The sequence below is a fragment of the Camarhynchus parvulus genome, chromosome 2 (assembly GCF_901933205.1).
Source record: "Camarhynchus parvulus chromosome 2, STF_HiC, whole genome shotgun sequence".
Taxonomy (NCBI): Eukaryota; Metazoa; Chordata; class Aves; order Passeriformes; family Thraupidae; genus Camarhynchus; species Camarhynchus parvulus.
The window spans coordinates 119100428-119122288 of record NC_044572.1 but is presented as its reverse complement, the minus strand read 5'-3'; the positions used below and the strand labels follow the sequence as shown (position 1 = coordinate 119122288).

Sequence of the window (21861 nt, the reverse complement as noted above, 5' to 3'; positions counted from 1 at the left end):
ACTGCCATTACCTTATTAATTTGTGCATGCTCTCAATATTTGTTCTGTCAGGCAGTAGTAGGTATATGTTAAAATGGGTGTTAATTAAGTGATTTTATTTTCCATCCCTGTATGAATATGAACAAATAGATTTGCTGTCACTAACTGATTTAGGTGCATTGTGGACAGGCATCAAGACAGAAGGTGGATTGGCACAGTCACAGTCACCTGGACAAACAGGATTTCTCAGCTACGGTGCCAGCTTTAGCACACCTCAACCTGGACAGGCTCCCTATAGCTACCAGATGCAAGGTCTGTATCTGTATAAATAGATATTACCATTAATTAGATACAGCTAATGCTGTGGTGGGGTTTTTCCTCCTTATTTTGTTGTATTCCTAAAATAAAAATGAATGTTTGCTTGAGCTCTTAACTCTGATTTTATTGCAGTTGTTGATGAAATGATGATTGCCTTTGCTGAGAGAGCAACAGGCCAGCTCTCAGCAGTTTAGAAGACCCCTTGCTTCATTTAATTTTAAATAGTGAAATATTCTAGTGTTGTTACAGTCAAAAAAATGGATCTCTGAATAGTAATTGTTTAGCAAATAGTGAATGAGACGAAGCTAGTCCTGTAAAACGTGACAGGATTATGAATTTAGGAAGTGCCAAATATAATTTGACACCTGAGCATGTTCGAGGAGGGAGAAGAAGATAAAAATACCTACTGCAGCTGTGGAGGTAGCTAAGTAATGATTGAAGTCTGTTTCTTTGAAGTCTATTTAAAAGCTGTAGGTCTTTGTATGTGCAGGCTATTATTATCAATTATATTTTTTAGCTGTACTTGCCTGTTTAGTTTACTTAATGTCTTTCCACCTTGTTCCCCCAATTCCTTTTTCCTCTTCTGTATTGAGAAGTCACTAGTTGTGCCTGGTTCTGGGTTGTTCACACTTAACAGATATTTTAAAAAATCTTTTTTTTACCAGAAATAGTTATTTTGGGATGTCTGCTGCAGGCCATTTCACCCCTGAATTTGGCAGTAGATATCAGGTGTGTTGTGATTTTGGAATTGTTGAAATAAGTCTTCAATCACAGAAATGGACCACATTTTTTTATAAGTTTTGCACTTTTGTATATTATCAAGCTCAGTCTAAACTGTGTGCCACCAAGTAAACACTCCATGAAATGTCTTGAGGCAAAAGTGCTTTCAGAGACTAAGTGAATAAGATTTTGCTTTTGTTCCGCAGCTTTAAGGGTATTGATCCTGTACTTTGCCCAGACACAAGAGAGATGTTTTTTGTTGCATTTTTTTAATCTCCTTTTGAACCGTATGTTGAGTAGTTCCATAGGGCAGAAGTGACCATCTGACATCTCAAATATTGCTGATCTATAGTGTGCTCTGCCAAGCAAGAGGGACAGGACCAGAGTAGCGCATGGATTTTCATCTACATGCTGAGTAGTGATGATCTTCTCATCAAAGTAAATATAAGCAAACAAGGTTACTGGTTTTGCTTTCTGCAGGCAGCTACACAAAAGAACTCAAACAAACACACCTCCACACCCACCTTCCCCCCTCCAAAAATCCTACCTCTCTGTAGGAGAAAGCTCAAAATGCTTGCCAGCCTCAGCTAAAATGAACTTCTGAATCAACATTTCAGCTTTTAAGGAACTGATAATTCACAGTTGCTAGGAAATAGTGTGATTGAAAAATCATGTCTGGGCTGCCTATAATTTCTATTGCAGTAGTGCCTTCATGCCACAGTCATATACTGGGATCCTGTTGTGTTAACTTCTACAGGCAAATAAAAATATAGTCCATAGAAGTTGGAGGCTAAAATTAAACACACAGACCAGAAGAGCCTAATGAAACTATAAAGCTGACACAGCTTATGTATAATAAACAATTGGCACCCCATGCTGGTTATCTAACAGCTCTAAAGGTGTTTTTTGAAAGATCTCAAGCAGAGGGATGTCAATAAAAAGGGATTTTAGGGAGGACAGGGAAATAGTTTTGCAGATGTCTATGGGAAACTCATTCAACAGAGGGAGGGAAGAGGGAGCAGCAAAGGATAATGTAGAGAGTGCTTGGAAAATTTTAAGTGAAAGCTGTAAGTAATGTGAATGCTGGCATTAGTAGTGCAAAGCCTAGACTCTGTCAATAGGCTACATAGAGTCTGCCATAAAGGGCATTGCTTTTTTTTTTCCTTTGCTATATGCAAAATTTGTATAAGATCAGAATTTTCAAGCTCAGCAAAGGGTGACAGTTGTCAAGAGATGGAACAGTAACATCTTGGAAAGCATTTCATCTGTATGCTTTGAGAGGCAAGGATCTTAAAATATTCTGCAAAAAGAAATATGTTAAAGATGACCCAGTTGGGAAGCTCTAATAGGAAAATAATCAGAAGCATTGATTTAATGATGGAATTGTCTACAGGGCTTAGAGGGGAGGGGGGTCTTACTCTGGGTTGTGCTCTAGCTGTGCTGTGCTTGGGCTGAGAGCTGCCCACCTGTGGAAGTCAATGGATCACTGACAGTCGGGCTTGGGCAGAAGAGCCACAGGTCAGACTTGGAGCATCCCTGTGGTGTGTATGTCCTTTCTGTTGTGCTCATAAACAGCACAATCTGTGGGTGAGGGAAGGACTGGGCTTCTACAGAAACCTAAGAGACCATAAGATTGGAAATAAGGAGAATATTTCAAATGAAAGGACTGGAGGAGTTGTTAGTTGCTAAGTAGAAAAGAATCACATTTCTGAACAGGTCTTTCTTGCAGTTAAATGTTTGACAATATATGTCTGTACTACACATGAGAATATATGTTTTTGTAATATTTTCATTAAGTAAACTTGTGTATTTAAAACAACTCTAAATTGACTTAATTCTTCCTTTTGATTGAACAGCTGTTGAAAGTAAATAGGAACATTTGTTTCTCTTTCCTGATTTAATTTCAGAAGGAGAACCTATTCATAATTTCAACTATTATTTAAGGACAAAATTGAGTCTCATGACAGAAGACGGGGTTACTGCTGCTGCTGTTCAGTTGTTTGTGCAGAAACCTCCAGAGAGGAAAATGAGTTTATTCTCCCTTTTCCCTCTAGCAGTATATGAGCAGGCTGCAGCCCCAGCCTTGTCATAGCCTGCAATAGCTGTTCTTCATCTCCTGCGTGCAGCTGCTGAGCTGCTAAATGGAGATAATGGATCCCACAACCTACTCCGCAGCCGAGCGTTACATGACAGCGGCTCGGGGCCCTGCTGGCATTCCTGCCTGCGGCAAAGGGGATTTCCTAGTGGCCTTGCAGTTGTCCTGCTCGTGTTCCCTGACTGGGGTTACCTCGTGCTCCAAAGCTTTGGAGTTAATTCTGGTTCCTCTCCCTGGGATGGATGTCTGCCTGCAATGCAGAGACGCTGCCTCGCGGTGCGTGTGCAGCCAATTAAACCCAGTGCTTTTCCTGACCCTGCTAAAATTACAGCATCATTAGTCACCGAACAATAGTGGGGAGAGAGGCTGCCAACTTATGAAAATTGTAAGGAGAATTGCTGCCTGTGACTCCTTGCTAAGTTTATTCTGGTAACTGGATTTTTGTTTGTCACAAATTTATAATCTCAATAAGGGAGTGCATAGGGGAGAGGGTGACAAAAGGACTCAGGCAGTTTTGTAACCCATCTCCCCACTCCCCTCTCCCCCCTTCCCCCTTACTTTATTTAATGAGTGTGTTCCTTAAGCTGTTTTTCATATAAGTTGCTTCATAGATGTTGAAAGACCACTTACATGACTAATGGCTGTGGGAATGGGCCCTTGTTCCTATATTGGCAGATTTATAAGGATTGCACAGTGAGGATAAATGGAGTGGAGAAGGGCTGGGGGAAACAGCAAGGAAAGAACTCCATTTGCAAATGTCTTATTTAGGTCTTCTTTGATTGTGATAAAAAGCATGGCTTGTACCCTCCACCCGAGTACCCTACCACTGGAAGGGTGCTAGACCTGCGATGAGCACTAGCGTTGTTTTAGTTACCGAGGCTGTGATGATAGAGCATAACTATCCCATTGGTTTGGGAATTCAACCGTAAAAAAGTAAACGTTAAGGTATTTGGTTATTATTGTACAGTATAAAAATATTGTGCTGGATGGCTAAGCAGTTACTAGGACAACAAGGGGGAGTTTGCCAAGGATTTTTAAGCATTGTAAGCAAACGGAAGAAACCTTGAGCTTAAATAGCCCATCTGGCCGTCTGAGTCTTTCCCAAGAGAGCTGCACTAAACTTCTGCCACATACATTGTACCCTGATGATAGACATAGCCCATGGCAAGGAGACTGAGCTAGGAAGGCAAATGGGCTTCTGTCCCAATACACGGGGGAGGACCTTATCCCGTGCCTGCGGCGGCACAGGGCGCGCCCCGCACCTGGAGCGCGCCCTACTCCCAGCAGGGTCCGGCCGCCTTCCGATGCTGACTGGGATTCCCAGCTTTAATGTGGGTCAGAGCTCTTTGCAAAATAGACCTTTGACCTGCAATTTACAGCTTTTATCACATTTTAAAGCTATGTAGCCAGCCAACTTAGGGCAGTAAATCTTGCATGTTTTGTAGTGATTCTTATTTTTGTGTTTGTTCGGATAAGGCAGGATAGCGGCTCTATGCCATGTTATGGCTGAATATTTAAAAACCAATTTGCAAAATCAGGAGTATTTCAAAAACAACTTCAGGCCTGTAGTTCTGGGTGGCCCACAGAGCTGTTTCTGCGAAACCTGCTTCATGTTTGTTACGGTCTGGGAGACCCTTACCCCTCCTCCATAGAAGCCAGTGCTGACCATGAGATGAAAGAGAGATCTGCATGTTAGTGTGTGTGTGTGTCTTTGTCTGAGAGGGAGAGATGCTGGCTGGCATGTAATTACTTTTCTCATTTGCTCTTGCAAATTATTTTCCAAACTTTCTGAGAAAAGATAATATATTCCTCAAACAAAGTCTGGGTTTTTTTCTACTTATAAGAGGCCTTTTATATCTTTTTAGAGTGGCTCAAACTGTGTGCCTTTAAAACCTGGGTTTGAATGTATTACTGCATCTGCAAAAAACTCTATAGAAATAAGAAGAGACACAGTGATTTATATTTTTCCAGCCAGAGCACTATTAGAAATAAAATATTATTTCAAATTGCAATTTAAAATACTTTTCAGATGTATTTTGGATTTTGTGTTTGTCACAATAAAAAAAATAACATCTGTTTTCCAATTTTAAATTAAATTTAAAACATGTTTTTCTCATTAGTACTGTTTATCTGTACTATCTGCTAAACTTGGATGTCAACTCTTCTGCTGAAGTAATCTGATTTTAGTTCACAGGATTAGTAGCATCTATCAACAATCAGAGATTTTGCACTAGTGGAAGATAGAAGATAAATATTTATAGTCATTTCATACATTAAGTTAAAGCTTCATCCTTTACTCCCACTGCTGTTGAACTTCTCATCTACTTCTTTGAGACTTAACTTGTTTGTGGTTTTAGTAACTTTTGCAGTCGAAACATTTAAATATTTTTCCTTCTGACTTCTCATAGCTACAATATCTATTGGTCTGGTGTTTTTTATTTAAGAAAAGTAAGTAGCATTTTGAAGGACAAATGTCCTTCAGGGGTTGTAGTAAGTATGGACCCCTGCCTGCATTCTGTCCTCTTTGGAGTTGCAAGAAATGCTGCTTCTCCCAATGAGTAACCTCTTTTTGGGTTTGGTTATTAATTGAGTTGTGTCAGGTACATTGGAGGATTGGTGCGTCTGTGTGTCTGACTCCCTGTTGATTTTCATCCCTCCTTGTCTCTTTTGCTCACCTGTTTAACTCCCAAGTCTCTGTATATCTTTGCACTGAGGCAGATTTTGGTGGTGAGGGAGGCTGTAAACAACCTGTGCACTTTAATAACCTGTGCTGACTGGTGCTCTCCTACTGGATGAGTTCAATAGGTTGCCTCATTACAGACTTTGTGGTGGCTTATGTAGCTTCACCCTGTGCATCCATATGTCTCAGCTGGTGGCTGTGTCACTCCTGGGTTACAGCCTGCCAGGGCAAGACAGCTGAAAGGGGGTTGCTGCCCTTTTAGTGGAACAGCTTCTCAGGTTGGGTATTAGAGAGCCCCATCTGTCTATTTTTGGTGGCTCATGAAAGCTGGAGGAGGGAGATGAAGGCAGTAATTCAGTCTCTGGGCTAAATTCCGTCTTGGGTCTCCCTTTTCAGAGAGGTACTTTTTTCTTTTGTGTCATGCCCAGTACACTCTGTCAGAAGAGGAAAGGTTTGCAGCCCAAGGCTGTCTCTGATCGATTAGTGAGTCCTAATGGCTTTGCAGTGGGGCTGAGCTGTTTGGAGCAGGGAGTTATGGCTTTTGCTGCTCCTTTGAGGGGTTGAGACTCAGGGAGGGGAGAGGACACAGTTCTCAAAGGTGGCAGGAGAAACAGAGCCACCAGGCTTTCATGAGGGGAGATGGTGTCTCTCGAGACAAGGCTTGCCCTTATTGTTCAACCAAAAAAAAAAAAAAAAAGAAAAATAAAAAAAGAAGTAAAGAAACCCTCATTACTTCCACAGTGCTGGGTGTTATTCAGAGGGGTGCAATAGCTGAATTTTCAATTAGACCTGAGGTGAGTCCAAAATTCCAGTCTAAATTTCAAGGGGATTTTTTTTATTGTAATAATGAAACACAGAGTGTAAGAACTATGAATTATCACTTTCTAAGTATTAACATGTTGTAGAGCTGAATCAGTCAACATATGGGAAATATTACAAATATGCCATAATGTTATGATATAATTGTGTGATAGAAGTTATTTTCCAATATGTTGTTTTAGTAATTCACATAATTTTTCCTTTCATTTCAGGCAGCAGTTTTACAACATCATCAGGAATATATGCAGGAAATAATTCACTCACAAATTCTACTGGATTTAATAGTTCACAGCAGGTAAATTTGTAAATAGGAGTTCAGCAAACTTTGGCAAACTTAGAATTCTCATCTGCTGAAAAAATGTAGCTCTTAAATAGTTTGTTGAAAGAAATTGTCATCTTTCAAGTTAAACTAAAATGTTTATAAATGTTTTTCTTCAATCTGTCATCTTAGAGCTAATTGTCAGAGGTTGATGTTCTTATTCACACATCTTCAGCAGTGTGTCTAATAAACTGCTTGTATGAGAAGACATACTAAATTATGTGCAATTTAGATTTCATTTTGCTGCCTCACAGTTTTAGATCCTACAGCATCCAGTCCAAGAATCATACGTGCTCAAAGTCTGACATGTGTTTGTAGTTATATTTTGGAATTTATATTGAAAAGTAGCAAAACTTTGATGGACCACTCAGTTACTTTTTTGTCTTGCAGGAATATCCCTCCTATCCCAGTTTTGGCCAGGGCCAATATGCACAGTATTATAACAGCTCACCATACCCTTCACATTACATGACAAACAGCAACACCAGCCCTACGACACCCTCCACAAATGCTACATACCAGCTTCAAGAACCACCATCTGGCATCACCAGTCAAGCAGTTACAGATCCTGCAGCAGGTAATTACATGGATTTTATGGTCCCTATGAGGCACGTTTTTGTAAGTTGAAAGGGGATTGAATTGGATTTTTTTTGTGTAGTTGTTGATTTTTTTTATTATTATTTCTTAATCCTGAGCCTGTGGCATATCTTGGACAGATTTTAACAGAAAATAGAGTAAAGTAAGAAGAGGATCAGTAAGAGTTTTAAAGCTTATCTGGAATGCAAGTTGTTTGTATTTATTTGTAAAGTGTGTTAAAAATTGCAGGGTATGAATAAGTCTTTACAGTGAGCAAGAACCTGGTGCTTTTAAGCTCTGTATTCATTAAGATAACCCCTTTGATTTTTCTTAAATAAAACTAAAATCAAGAGGCCTTCAAACCATAACCCAACTGTCTACTTGAAAGAGAGCTTTTGAGTTCTTTATTTCAGAGGACATAATAATGCTTGCAATGGAGAGTTGAAATTGCACAAGTGTTTCCATTTTAAGAAAAGATTTTCAGTGGCTTATTCTTTTTTCCCAGTCATTTTACCTTTCTTGGTGGAATTTGGCAGTCCTTTACTAGTTGAGATACTTTTTGAACATTTATGCCAAACTACTCCAGCTGTTTTTGGAAAGGAGGGGTGAAAAATACTTTTCTCATTATTAAAAAAAGTTAAAATCCATCTTTTAAAAAGATCAGGTGTGTCAGTCATTAGTAGATGGCAGAGGTATGAAGTCTGTCAGAGAGGAATTCCAAGGTTGCAGATGTTTCTTAATAATGCAGGAAGAAGCAGTTATGATTTGGCAGTGGTATGAAGTGGTTTGGTTTCTGGCTTTTTTGGGCTGAGGTTGGTTTTAGTTCTCTTGAAGCACTTGATGGGTCTGATCTTCCATGTGCAGTGCTAAATTTTACTACAATTTTCTAGGCCTCTGTTGCTTTTCTGCATGAGTGTGCACCTGAAGAAAATGTTATGCAGTGTTGTCTTTTTTGAGACATTTGCTGCAAGCAGGGAAGAAAATACAGCTGGTGTGTGCATTTATATACACAAGGTCACGTGTGTGCACTGTATTTGAGAAAGGAATCTTTCTAAATATATGAGTGCTTATTGGGGTCTGTGGCATTTAGATGTGGATGCATATTGATGTCTGCATAATTATCCTGCTTTTCACTTCTTAAAATTTTTTTGGTTTTGTTTTCTTGTGATTTTGTTTGCTTTTCTTTTTGAAACTGGAAGCAGTTAAGGTCCTCTTAGCCCAAAACCCTAGCTGTTTTAGCTGTTTTAGCAGTTTTAGCTGTTATCAAGATACTAAAATTGAATCATTGTATCATCTGTGTCTTGATCGTTTGCAAAATCTTTGCATGTATTTTTGTAATTGATCTTTACTATAGCATTTACTTCCTAAAAGCTGCAGTAAATGTGCATATGAAGAGAGGAGGTATAGTATTCTCAAGTTCAAGCTTAGTGGCTAGTGGCTTAAAGGCTGTCCTCCTATTTAAATAGTTTTCTGTGCCCTATAAGCCTGAACAGAACTTTTCTCAGTTCCTTTTTAAGAAGTCTTTATTTTCTCCCTCACATCTTCCATATGCTTGTTATGACAGTTTTGTCTAAAAATTTGAAATAATTTGGTGAGCTTTCTCATGGATGAGTTCTGCACCTAATCCTTCTTCTAATTTGTTATTTCATGTATTGAAAGCTGCACATCCATGATGCCCTACCACTGCTTGCTTAGCCCTTTCTCAGACATGTGCATACCTCCTCTGGCATTGCTGGGACTTCCATTTCTTTTCCCAAGACATTAACATTAGTGGTTTAACAGTTCTGAAATTGTTCCTTCCAGCAGTTTGCAAATAACAACTCTTAATGTAGCTATGGGGTTATCATGGGCTAGCTGCCTCTACCAGAGGCAGAGACACATTTAGGAAAGTACCTCCTGTGGACCACTCTATTAGGAGGAACTGATGAAAGTCATCTCCATCAATGTGGTTGCAATCAGCAGAAGGTCTAGGGCCAAATTTCTCCATTTTTCTTTATGCAGTTTTTTTCTTTATGCAGCTAGGTTAGGATCAAGCCCATTTAGGCTCCTTCTGTATTGCCTGGAGAGAGATGAACACTTCTAAATAGAGTTCAGTTTAACAACAGTCTTAATCCTGAGATGCCAAAGCATCTCCAGTGGTGTGAAAGCAGTTTAAAGTGGCTGACATACCAGTGCTGGCTTCCTAAGGAGAAATTAGGCAAGAATCTTCTGCTGCCTCACCTTCAGTGCTGGTAGAAAGGAAGGAAGGAACCATCAGTGAATCCAGTGCTGTGCTTGCCATTTCTCCTTGGACAGTAAATGGTTGTCCTCTTTTCTTGTCGAGGTTTATTGCTAACCCTCAGTTGAGCTCATGCACAGCCTGCTTGGAGGACAATGTGACAGTGGTCACTGGGGTTGTCAGGTGAGGGAAGAGACGAGAATGTTGACTCCATGTTCAGAAGGCTTGATTTATTATTTTATGATATATATATTACATTATAACTATACTAAAAAGAAATAGAAGGAAATGTTTCCTCTCAGAAGGCTAGCTAAGCTAAGAATAGAATAGAAAGAATGATAATAAAAGCAGCTGGCTCAGACAGAGAGCGAGAGCCAGCTCTGCCGTGACTGGTCAATGAATCAAAACATCCACACGCGACCAATCACGGATCCACCTGTTGTATTCCACAGCAGCAGATAACCATTGTTTACATTTTGTTTCTGAGGGTTCAGCTTCTCAGATGGAAAAATCCTAAAGAAAAGTATTTTCACAAAAGATGTCTGGGACAGGACAAAGCAAGGCTGGGCTCAAAGAAAAGAGGGATCAACATGTAGGAAGAGAATGCTGGTGGAGTGGGGACAAGTGGAAGGCATATTCAACAAAAGGAAATTAGTAGTTGAGTCAAAAACACAGAACAAAAGAACAAATTCAGCAAATTTTTATTACAATTAGTAAAATTTCTGAAGGCTGTTTTGCCACATCTGCTCAAGTTAGGCTGCTGATTCTTTACCACAACCGGAATGTTTCATATGAGGGATGGTGGGGAGCAGTGCAGAGCCATCACATTTTGTAGGATGGGCTCCAGCTGCTGAGTTGCAGCTGTCTATCCTTAGACATCTTCTATATTTAAAAAAAAAACATGTAATCCATGTGGTTATGAACTATGCCAGGACAAGCACAGAACAGCCTTCAGACTTTACAGAGGCACCAGAATAATTTGACAGACATAGGTGGTTTCTATGAATTTGGGCCAAAAAGTGAAACAGAAGAGTCTGGTAAGAAAAATATGTAAGGGAGAAAGTAACTATGTGCTCTTGTGACATTTTTAGTAGAGTTTTGCCAACTCAGAAATCTCAGATAATTTCACTTCAAATATATTTGATTCCTTGTCCAAATTTAAAATAATCCTTTTATGATTTTCCTCGGTTACTAGTTAAATTTGAAAGTTTTTGCCATGCAATCCAGAACATGCAGGAATTCCTGCAGAAAAACCTGAGATTTTCCATCCTCAGTGTTTCTTCTTTCTCTTTGCTTTCAGGATTTGAAACTTTCTTGTACCACAGTCAGGATAAAATCATTCATTGCCCAAATGTTTATAGTCTTTGTATCCATAAATCTGATATAGAAATTAATGTTATTTTCTTGTGAACAAAAGCCTGTATTTTTCTTAGTGATGTAATCAGAAAGTTGCTGATTTTTTGTCTAAGCTATAATATCTAAGAGAAGTAATGAGAATTAAAATTATGAAATAGAAGTAGATAAATGAGCAAATATTTGTTCTCCCTTCCAATATTTAAATTCATTGAAGTAGGTTGAGAGTGAACAAAAGCAGTATTTCTTTATGTTCCATGTAGGTAAGCTGTGTAGCTCTTTGCTGCAGGATGTTGTGGATGCAAAAAGTTTATGCCAGTTCAAGCATAACTTTGACAGGCTCAAATATTAAATTTACAGAGACAACAAGAAATTTTTGATGCACCAGATCACTGGAGACTGGGGATGAATTAGTGCTGTGTGGATGTCTGTCCTTTTTATGCTTTCTTACTTAGTTTCCAGCTGTTTGCCAATGTTGAAACCTACCCTGGAGAGATGGAGTTATGTCCCCATCCACTATGCCTACCCTGATGCTCAAAAATTCATAGTGTAACATTCATAACATTATTTCTAGGAGTTAATATAGAAAAAAACTACCTTTTCTAAAGCCATAATAATTTTCTCTTGGAATATTTCAACTCCATCATCACAAATGGTAATAAAAAGATCTTGGTTTGTGCAATATTTTTTTTATTCAGTCAGGAAGGCTGAATTTATCCCTCTATTTCATATGATGATGTATTTATAATTTATTAAACAGTGTTTCTCACAAGAGAGACTTGCATTGTTCTTGAGATTCAATCTCTTTCATTTTTCTTGGTTTCTGTAATAAGCATGTTTAATATATTACTGGAAGGTTTGGGGTTTTTTTTTCATATTACTCACATACTTCACAATGCAGATTAAAAACCTCACAAGGACTGTGCCAGCCAGCAAAACTTGGTCTCAGACATAGGCCATTATTTTCCTCTTAAAGACTAAACTTCTTTTTCCTTGAGTACTATATCATCTTTGGTATTACAAAAGGGAAAGCAACTTTTACAGTTTCTTCTTATCATGTTTCATAACAATAAATTAGAGACAGAAAAGTGAAAGAGGGTAAATAGTTTATATAGACAACTTTTCTTTCCTATATGGAAAGAAATGCAGCTCTATTTGCAGTACATTTCTGGTATTCTAAAGTTTGTTCTTTTTCATAATTATAAATGAAGAGTAAATCTAGAGGATATATTATACAAGGAAGGAAAATCACAGAAAATTCTGTAAAAACAGAAATTAAGTTGGATACAATGATGAATGGCAAAGTGCAGTACTGGTTTTGCTTTTCTCATAATGATTATTCTCCTGGGATGCTTATCATTGGTTTTGGTGGGCTTAAAAGTAACAATGATTTCAAATTGTTTGAAAACTGAACTAATGAGTAAGGAAGAAATAACTAGCAAGGATACAGGTATTACTGGTCTGTTATGGATTGCTTCATGTTTTTTCTTCAATAAAGAATGCTGGAGGACAAAAATCTGGACCACTGTCAGTTGTAGTCATATATAGTTTATAAATACTCTTATATATTATATTCTGTCATTATTTTAAATATGCAATACTAAATCAAAACCTCAACCAGGCTTTGAAATAAATAGTCATTTTTGCCACTATTTTTAACAGACTGTTGAGAGCTTCTGTCAAGTTTATAATAGCATGCTTTTAGTTCTCAATATACAAACATTAAATTTGTTTTTCAAGTGAAGATTTTGACATTTTGTCAAAACAGCACTAGAGATATACTTCTGTGATCCCAACAGCAGGCATTATTGTATTTCTTGCAATATTTATTTGTGCTTTTACTTACTGCTAATACAGTATTATTTTTTTAATAGACAAATAAAAAAAGAATATCCACCAATACACTTGATTCTGCTGCATTGTTTAATCCTGGTCCAGTTGTATGCAAGTAGAAGTTTGTATAGGTGCTCATGGAATTTGTGTTTAGTTTTATTTATGCAAAAGGAAACTTTAATTATGCAAAAGTAAGAAAATCATAGTGTGAGACTGACATATTCAAATTGCTTGAATTTTGTATTTTTATTCTGGTACACAGGAATTGAAATAACACTGGCAAAATGAAGTATAAGATTTAAGGGGGAGCCATTGATCTGGGCACAATCTAAATTGAAAATATTTTGTACGTAGGTATGTCACAGACATTTCTTTTATGAAAAATCCTCTTTCAGGATTTTTCCTGCTGAAGCTGAGAGTTTCAGCAACAAGACATTAACAATAGATTATCTGCTGCTGTGCAATGCAACAAGTCTGTCTGGATTGGCCCAACTTGCATGTTTATAATTAATGACCAATCCAGAACTGAGATCTCTTGGACACAGTCCGAGAGAGCTGGTTTGTTATTCATTCTTTACTTTCTATTCTGAAGTAGCTAGCAGCTTCTGGAAACTCTCCTTTCTTTTTCTTTTTAGTATAGTATAGTATATGTATATATCATAACATAATAAATCAAGTCTTCTGTAATAGAGTCAAAGATCTACGTCTCTTCCTTCACCCAAACACCCTTGTGACCACCGTCACAGTAGGTACTTGTAGAGACATTTGACTGTAGTAAGTACCCTGGACCCACCTTATCCATGTGATTTACATTGTGACATGAGATATGATTACTTTGATAATGTATGTTTACTCTTTTTTGCATAACCTTTCAGTGTAGTAGGAAAACAGTCTGATGAAATTTGCAATGCCTTTGTCAGCAGCAGAAGCTCTACCCACACACACACCAGGTGGATTTACCCAGAGACTCACTTGATTTTGGGCTTTCTGGCATAGCCATTTTGCCCAGATTTGTCACTGAACACTATTGCTGTCCACCTAAATCAACAGTAAGAAAGTGCAGCAATTACTGTGGGGGGATTTTCATAACAAACAGAAATGACTTACAGAATATGGTGCTGCAAATGCTCTCTCTGCAGCTGTACTGTTAGTTCATAAATAGTCAAGGTGGTTTTAGTTTTGAGATGATGAAAAATTGTCCTGTGTGACAAAACCATCAACACTGCCCAGAGTGATGTGTACAGAGAAGTATAAGCTGATGAACTCTCATGTCAAGTTGCAGTGTTATGGTGCCTTGAAGTAGAGAGGAAAGCCTGATACAGTCTGGTTCATGTATTTTAATTAGGCCAGAATGTAAACATATTTCATTCCTCACAGTTATGTTTTTGTCAGGCTTGATGTCACTGTATGCTACTAGGTCAGAAGCAGGGGAGTACCACTCATACCTGGAAAACAAGATATTTACAGAATCTAGGCTTAAAATATTTTTGATGACTGTAGAAGTCAACAATGAGTCTTTTATACTTATCCAAGGTTTAGAAGAGGGTGAAGCAGAAGTAAACTATAAAATTTAGTGTCTGCCTGCAGCAAAGTGCAGAGAGTTGCTATAGCAGGGAGATCTAAAATGATGTGTATGTCCATGGATGCAGAAGAAGAACTGTTTCTACAGTTGCTATTAGTACAAATGTGTATTAACTCTTGCTATTAATAAAAATTTGTGAAGGCAACACAGAGCCACTGCACTGGCAGTCTAGACTGATGGATCCAGCAGGCTGTACCCTGCCTGCTGCAGGGGCCATCAGCAGGCACCCCAGGAGCATCAGAGACAGACTAGGCTTGTGTAAGATTTGCCCTAAGCACTTTTCCAGATCCCAGATATTTTTGTCTCAGGGGATTTCCAGACCTGCTATTGTTTGTGTGTTTAGGGTGTGCCTGCATTAGCATTTTAATTTTGAGTAGGGTCTTTTTTGGTGTGAAGCTTTGGCTCAGAAGAGCAGTACTACGGCACCCAAGTGGAGTCCTTCCAGTCAAAGCTAACCTGGAAAATGTCCTCCAGAACAGCTCCCAATTGCTCCAGCCCCTTCTGAGAGTGCCCAGGAGCTCAGATCAGAATGCACTTGCACTGAAATAACCTCTCAGAAACAGCCAGCAGAGCCTGATGTCGTTGCCGCCACTTTCCTGATCCCACAGATCCAACTTGCTAATGTAGTGCAGCTGTAGCACCCCTGAATGCTTCACTTCCAGGGATGTCTTCAGGCCCCTCTTGAACCCATGTAAGATTTTGAAATGCTGGCATGGGTTGGGTTTTTTTGGCAAAATGTGTACAAATCTCATAGCTTTTATCTGAACTCCTTGTGTTTAACCAGGCTGCTGCCAGCTCCCTTTGGTGATCATGCTTTTCTGTTGGACTGGTGATGGATCTCACCCTCTTCTCTGCTCATGATTATGTGGAGGGCAGGGTTTTCTCCTGCACTTACTTGGGTTTGTGATGCTCAAGGACAGGATAAAATTGAATTCAGTGTTTTAGAAAAATCATCATTTCACTTTGCTAGTATTAAAGTCTGTCTGGTACCATGAAGTCAGCTGAAGTTGAACAAATTAACCTTCTCTTAGCAATGATTATAGAGCAATGACTATAGTGATAACATGATTTGTGGCTACGTAAATTGACTTCAGCAAGTCTTTTGATGCCCCAGTTAAATCTTTTCACTTAACAATTTTAAAAGCAAGCTAGGCTAAGGCAGTTTGGCAGGAATTACAGCAGAAGGATAAAAAGCTGTTTAGGAAATCATGTCCAGAGAGGAGTCAGTGAGAGCTCACTGTTAAAACAGAGGGATGGCTGCAGCAGCATTCCTCAGTGTCTGCCTTGGGCCTAGCACCAGACCACATTTTCATTAATCACTATGTGACGGAACAGAATGTGTTTGCCTATTAAATATGTAGATGACACCATGCTGAGAGGGGCTGTGAGGCCTTTGGAGACAGGATGAGAACTCAAAAAATGGCGATGTGATCTGAATAGGAGCAGGTGTGAGGTATACATTTAGGCAGGAATGATGAACTGCACAAATGTGGGACAGGGAATGTTGGCAGCTTCTTCCAGGCTCTACCTTTCCCTGCAGAGCCCTCTCAGTACTCCAGATATTAGTGGCACACAGAATATCCTCAGCCACTGTTGTTTTTCTTTCTCTAGAATTTGTGAGGGCTGGGCTTGTCAAGGCTCAAGGCTCAGGTGGACACTGAATTCTTTAGCTGGGTTTCCTTATGAGGCCCTGAGAGTGACCATTGGACACTGAGCTGGTGACACAGCCATGCACACAGAGGCTTCCCTTCGCGTACATGGAAAAAGTTTCTTGCACACAATGTCATGTTTCCCCCACTGGTTAATGCCATCTGTCATACTGTTTGTAACACTGATCTCCTGAGTAGACTCAGAAGCTGCAGGTATCAGCAGTGTTGTTTGTTCAGTCATGTGCAAGGTTTGGCCAAGTCTTCAAGAAACAACCAGTTCAATGTCACTTCTTCCTCAGAGGATGATCTAGGAATGCCCAATCTAATATTTATGGAAATGTTGTAGAAAATGCAAATTTTTTCCAGTCAAGTGGTGTCCAGGGGAGGATAGCCTGCAGAACATTCAGGAAGTCAAGCTTTGCTTTGCATTATTTTGTCCAGTTTGGTGAGACTCTAGAGAATGAGAATCACAGCCTAGCAAAGAAGATTAACAGGGAAGGGTTAATCTAACAACAAAAGGGATCTGTGAACAGTCTTCAAATGCATGCAGATACAATGAAGGGAGTAATTTTTCCCCCACTTTCACAGATTAAACTTCTACTGCTGTAATGAACGCTGAAGCTGTATGTTCTGATGGTGCAGCTGTCCAAGCAGCAGAGATTTCTTGGAGAGATCCATAAGAGCAGGACACACAAATTTTCTTGGGAAGTACAGTGGTCCCAAGAAGGGGTCCTGAGGCAGGGTTGGGAGTTTTTCTGTCAGGTGACAGTCTGGTGCATCCAGACAGATTATCTGTGAAGAGGAAATGGAAATGAGCCTCCACCCAAACCTGCAGCCCTGTGTTTAAAATTTTGAATGAAGTATTCATCAGTGGAAGTGTTGCAAAGATGGAGAGCTGGATACCTCTTACACACAGATTTTCTTCCCTGCCCCCACCATGCCCTGCTCTGTGTCCTCTCTCGTTCAGGTTTCCTTGTTTGTTTATTTGTCATGGAGTTTTGTTTATACTCTTTCCATCTCACCTGTTCCCTACTCGTTTTAGTATTACTCCAGCAAGTTTAATTCTTGAAACTTTTAGGCATAGCATGTCTGTAAGAAAAAATTCTAAAACTGGGCACTAAAGCCAAACTCCTAAAAACAGTGTCAGAGAGCAAAGGCAGCTGAAATTTAAATTAGTCAATAGAAAATGCAATTTTTCATTACATCTAAGTTTTGAAGTACATATTTAGAACATCATATCACCAGTATACCTGTTGAAGAAATTCTGGTCTGTTTATTTTATGGTGATTTAGTATAGATCAAGTGTTTTCAGAAGATTCTCTGCTTAACTTTGAGTTACATCTTAACTTGTTCTGCTTTGTTCAAAGTAGTCTGAAATATTTAGGTAAATATATGAGGTGAAATATGTGAGCTATGCTAATTCTCATTAAGCGTAGATTTGAAGGCCGAGCATGAGAATTTCAAGACCTTTTCCTTTCATTCAGCACAAGTAACTGTTATTATTTGGAGTAATTGTGCATATGTGGTGTTACACAGATGTCCAGAGTCTCCTCCCTAATTTAACCTTTGACCTCAACAGGATGTTTTCCTAGGAGAGAGAATCCCTTGTGTGAGAAGTATACCTGTCTGTCCAAGCTGGAATGTTGTGGTGTAGGCAGATTCAAATTAAAAATTTTGTATCTACTGAACTCTAAAGAGTAGTTAATATTAACGGAGTAGTAAAATTGAGAAACATAAAAGTTGCAGCTGCCTTCACTAAAGTAGTGTTTTTAGGAAAAACAGAAAGAAATCATGGTGACCATCAAAATAAAAGTATTTGTGAAATTCAGACTATGAAAGGAAGTTTTCAAAAGAGATTTAAAAATGTGTTGTTGCATTTCTAAGGACCATGGTACTGCTAATTCCCTTAATGGGAAGGAAAACTGATGCTCAGTGTATGCTTTGTTAATGTACAAGCATTCACTAAGATAGAGTATATGGATGTTAAGAGTAGCAAAATATCTTCAAATTTGCATGTTTTCAGAAAAACTCTGCTGTTATTAACTACCTGAATCATCATTCTTTTTGCACCTATTCAAAACCAGTAAATATTCTTATAAATAAATGTTGCTGGACCATAATAATTAGCATGCAATACTGTTTGTAAAGATTTTATCCTGTGTTGAAGGTACTCATTGGAAATGTTCAGTGTTGATTAGGCCTTTGAAAAATACTAGAAATATCATCGTCATAGTTGATGCATATTTAACACTTATTAATTTAAATTGCCATAGGAAAATAAATATTCTGGTTTATGCTATATCTTGGAATAATTCTATTCTTCTGGCTGAAATGTAGCAATCTAAAAGAGTCTTGGAAAATTTTTCAATTTATATATATCTGGGTTTTTTTCACACCTGGCTGGATTTTTCTTACCCGTCACCATGACAGTTATTTTAAAGCATTTTAGGTATTTAAGTTTAAAAAGCTAGAGTTAAATTATTGTTGTTTTATGAAAAACTGCTATTCCTTAAAATTGTTTGCTTAATCTTGTAATAATTGAAGGAATGAAGCAATTAAGTTTTTATCTCCTAAGTCTTTTATAGGCATTTACTGAAATAGTTTATCATTCTTTTTACATATAATTTGAGCTAGATTGAATTCATTTATGAATCAATATGACCACTTACTGTTTTATATTTAATTATTTTAGTTAGGACTAGTAAGAGAAAATTTTTCTAGTTAGGACTGGGTTTGAGCAAGTAAGTTGAACATTCTGAACCTTGAACTGCAGAGTAAAAGTGTTCTTTCTTTACTGTGACAGAATACAGCACAATCCACAGTCCATCCACCCCCATTAAAGATTCAGACTCAGATAGATTGCGTCGGAGCTCAGATGGGAAATCACGTGGACGTGGCAGAAGAAACAACAATCCTTCACCACCACCCGACTCTGATCTGGAGGTACTATATATTAAATGTCTTTGGCCTGTTACAGAACTTTATTTTTATCATTATTTCGCACAAAGTGTTATTTATGCATCAAAAATAAAGTGTCATTGAAATTCTCTTTTTCCTAACAGTATTTTCATAGAAAATAGGATTTTTCTTCTAACGAATCTTCTTCAGAAAGAGCTTCTACTTCCTTGGAAAAATACTGGGTGTTTCATTCTCCTTTTGATTAAACAAAGCAAACAAACAAACAAACCAAAACAAACCAAATGGGGAAAAAAAAAACCCAAAAGAAAAAAAAGGAGCAATCTTTTCCCAAGGCAAAGAAAGGTTTTCAATTGGACAAGAGACGCTTCTGGCACAATAGTGGGGTTTGTTCTCCCATGCCCTGTTCACATTCCTCCCAGTGGCCCATGGTTTATGTTGAGAACACATCTCCAATGACACACCCCAGCTATGAGTGTCCTCACTGCATTACTTTTCCTTTCCAGAAGCTTACCCCATTTGTCATCATGGGAAATACAATCATCTCACCAGGATTTTAAATGCTTGTATTTGAACACTTTATTTTTCATTAAGTTATCATTTTGTGTGTGGTCAGAAGACAAATTTAAAACATGTATTTTCCATTGTCTCTAAGCAAAAGAATTATTTACTGATGCCGTAAGTTTTATGCATACATCATCCAAGCTCATAGTTTTTGTTCTTAAGATGCCTAAAATGCATTAAAATTAACATAAGCTAAGGGAAATAAAGTGCTTAGCAGCAATCTGCTTTTTTTTGGTTTTAAAGGTAATTTTCAAGGGCACTTACATGAATTTTTGTAAGGCTTTTGTTTGGTAAGACTTGCAGAAATACAGAATTCTAACCCTAAAGATTTAATTTTCAGATGCTTCTCTTTGTTTATTTCAGTTTCTATCTCACATCAAGCTTCAAAAAATTACATTGTACAGTCTCATTTTCTGTGTATATTTGACTATACTATAATGCTATTCTAATAGAGGGATTTGATATAATAGCAATTGTAGTAAAAAGCTAACAGATTGTATTATCCTGCCCTGGAAAAAAAAAATTTGTTTTGAAAATAAATGGCAGGGAAGCTATGGTTTTAATATGCAACCATATCAGTACAATTTTCTCATTTTTGTGCTTAATGATTCAAATTTTAACTTTCCATTTCAAGTATTAGCTTCACAAAGGAACACATTGATTTGATTCTCTTTTTACAGAGAGTATTCATTTGGGATTTGGATGAGACAATCATCATTTTCCATTCCTTGCTTACAGGGTCCTATGCTAACAGATATGGAAGGGTAAGTGTCAAGAAACTGATGGAAATGTTCAGTAATATTTGCTGGTTTATGGTTGATGCACAAGGAATACCAGAATATTAGTTGATTTTTAGAGGCAAACTGGTACTGGCCTTACAAGACAAAAAAATAATCAAGCTGTTTCACATGTCCAGGCTTTGCAGTTGCTCAGCTCTTGTATTCAGTACATATTTAAATAATGTTGGGATACTTGATACTTGGGATACTCCAAGTTAATAGTCTGACCACTTGAAGTTTGGTTTGTAGATACAGCTTGTCTGAAACCTGTTGATATCATCAAAATCAGCAAAGATCTGCATCCTCTCAGAGAGTGCCAGAAATGATTGCTATGATGGATTGGCTGTGCTCTGTATTGAGAGGGAAAGAGGAAGAATGCTTTTGGACATGGCCAGATTAGTCTAAAATTTTTTACCTTTGATTTTTTTTAAACTAAATATTGACTGATGTTTCCAAAAGTCTGCTTATGAGTCAAATCTTTATATTATGCACAGTCTATAAATCATAACTGAACTGATGAATATGTCTACAGACAGCAGATTTCCTTGTAATTCTCAGAAGAGAGCATGATTTTAGGTGAATGAGGACATTTTATGAAAGGAATGTCCTTCTGAGATCAAACTTCTTTTTGTCAGGATTGTATTTGAAAGCTAACAGCTTGTGCTAAAATCTGTTATAGCCTTTTATGTTCACCTCCTGTGAGTTATAACTGCAATGTGATTTTTAGCCTTAAAAATTTCTACGTGTAAAGAACAACTACATAGCTTTGTCTGGCTTCATGTAATGCCTGTGTCTTCTTGTAAAGCTTCTATTTAGCACTAAAAGGTTTTACCCTACACCCAGATGAGTGAAGGGCAAAGCTACCTCCAGTTCAGTCTGTGCCTGAGTCAGGTTTTGAGTTTCTCTCAATAGCTTTTTGCACTATACAAACCTAAAGCAATACTACTTTGCAACCTTTCTTGCTTGTTCAGTTAAGGTTTATTTGCCGAAATGTTTACTGTAATAACAGTGTACCTGTTTGAAGAATATAATTAAGTTTTTTCATTGTATGTCAGAAAAGCAAGTTAATTCAGCAGCCCTGGTTTCCTAGGGGTTGTTAGTTTATATTTAGTTAATTCAGTAACCTTGGTTTCCTAGGTGTTGTTAGTTTCTATTTAGATAGCAAAAAGAAACTAGAACTTAAATGTTTCAACAATTATTGTATGGATATGTATGGAAAAAAACACTTATAGAAGAGTATTAAATATTTACGAAAAGTTGTTTTCCATTTCTTAAACTAAAACCAGCTTTTGTGTGGTATCCCAAAATCTATGACAATTTAGTTCAGAATGAGGAGAACAAGTCCCAGTGCTCACAAAAAAGCTCAGTGACAACAGAATCTCACCACTGGCTTTTGGCCAGCAGAGTAGCGCTGGAAAAGCCTAATTAATTAGTCACTGCCATAGAAGTACTAATGTGAGC

General features: G+C 37.9%; 1 protein-coding gene across 11 annotated transcripts in view; it reads left to right on the top strand.

The window, feature by feature from the left end:
* The window catches only part of EYA1 (EYA transcriptional coactivator and phosphatase 1), a 165400-nt gene that overhangs the window by 100867 nt on the left and 42672 nt on the right, over positions 1 to 21861 (top strand). For 8 of the 11 annotated variants that reach the window (XM_030943509.1, XM_030943510.1, XM_030943507.1 and 5 more), the window contains 5 exons: positions 154 to 291; positions 6824 to 6906; positions 7321 to 7507; positions 18945 to 19084; positions 20302 to 20385. In XM_030943509.1, coding sequence (XP_030799369.1) covers positions 154 to 291; positions 6824 to 6906; positions 7321 to 7507; positions 18945 to 19084; positions 20302 to 20385 — 632 coding nt within the window. The remainder of the gene's footprint in view (positions 1 to 153; positions 292 to 6823; positions 6907 to 7320; positions 7508 to 18944; positions 19085 to 20301; positions 20386 to 21861) is intronic. The other 3 variants (XM_030943514.1, XM_030943511.1, XM_030943513.1) reach the window with 1 other exon arrangement.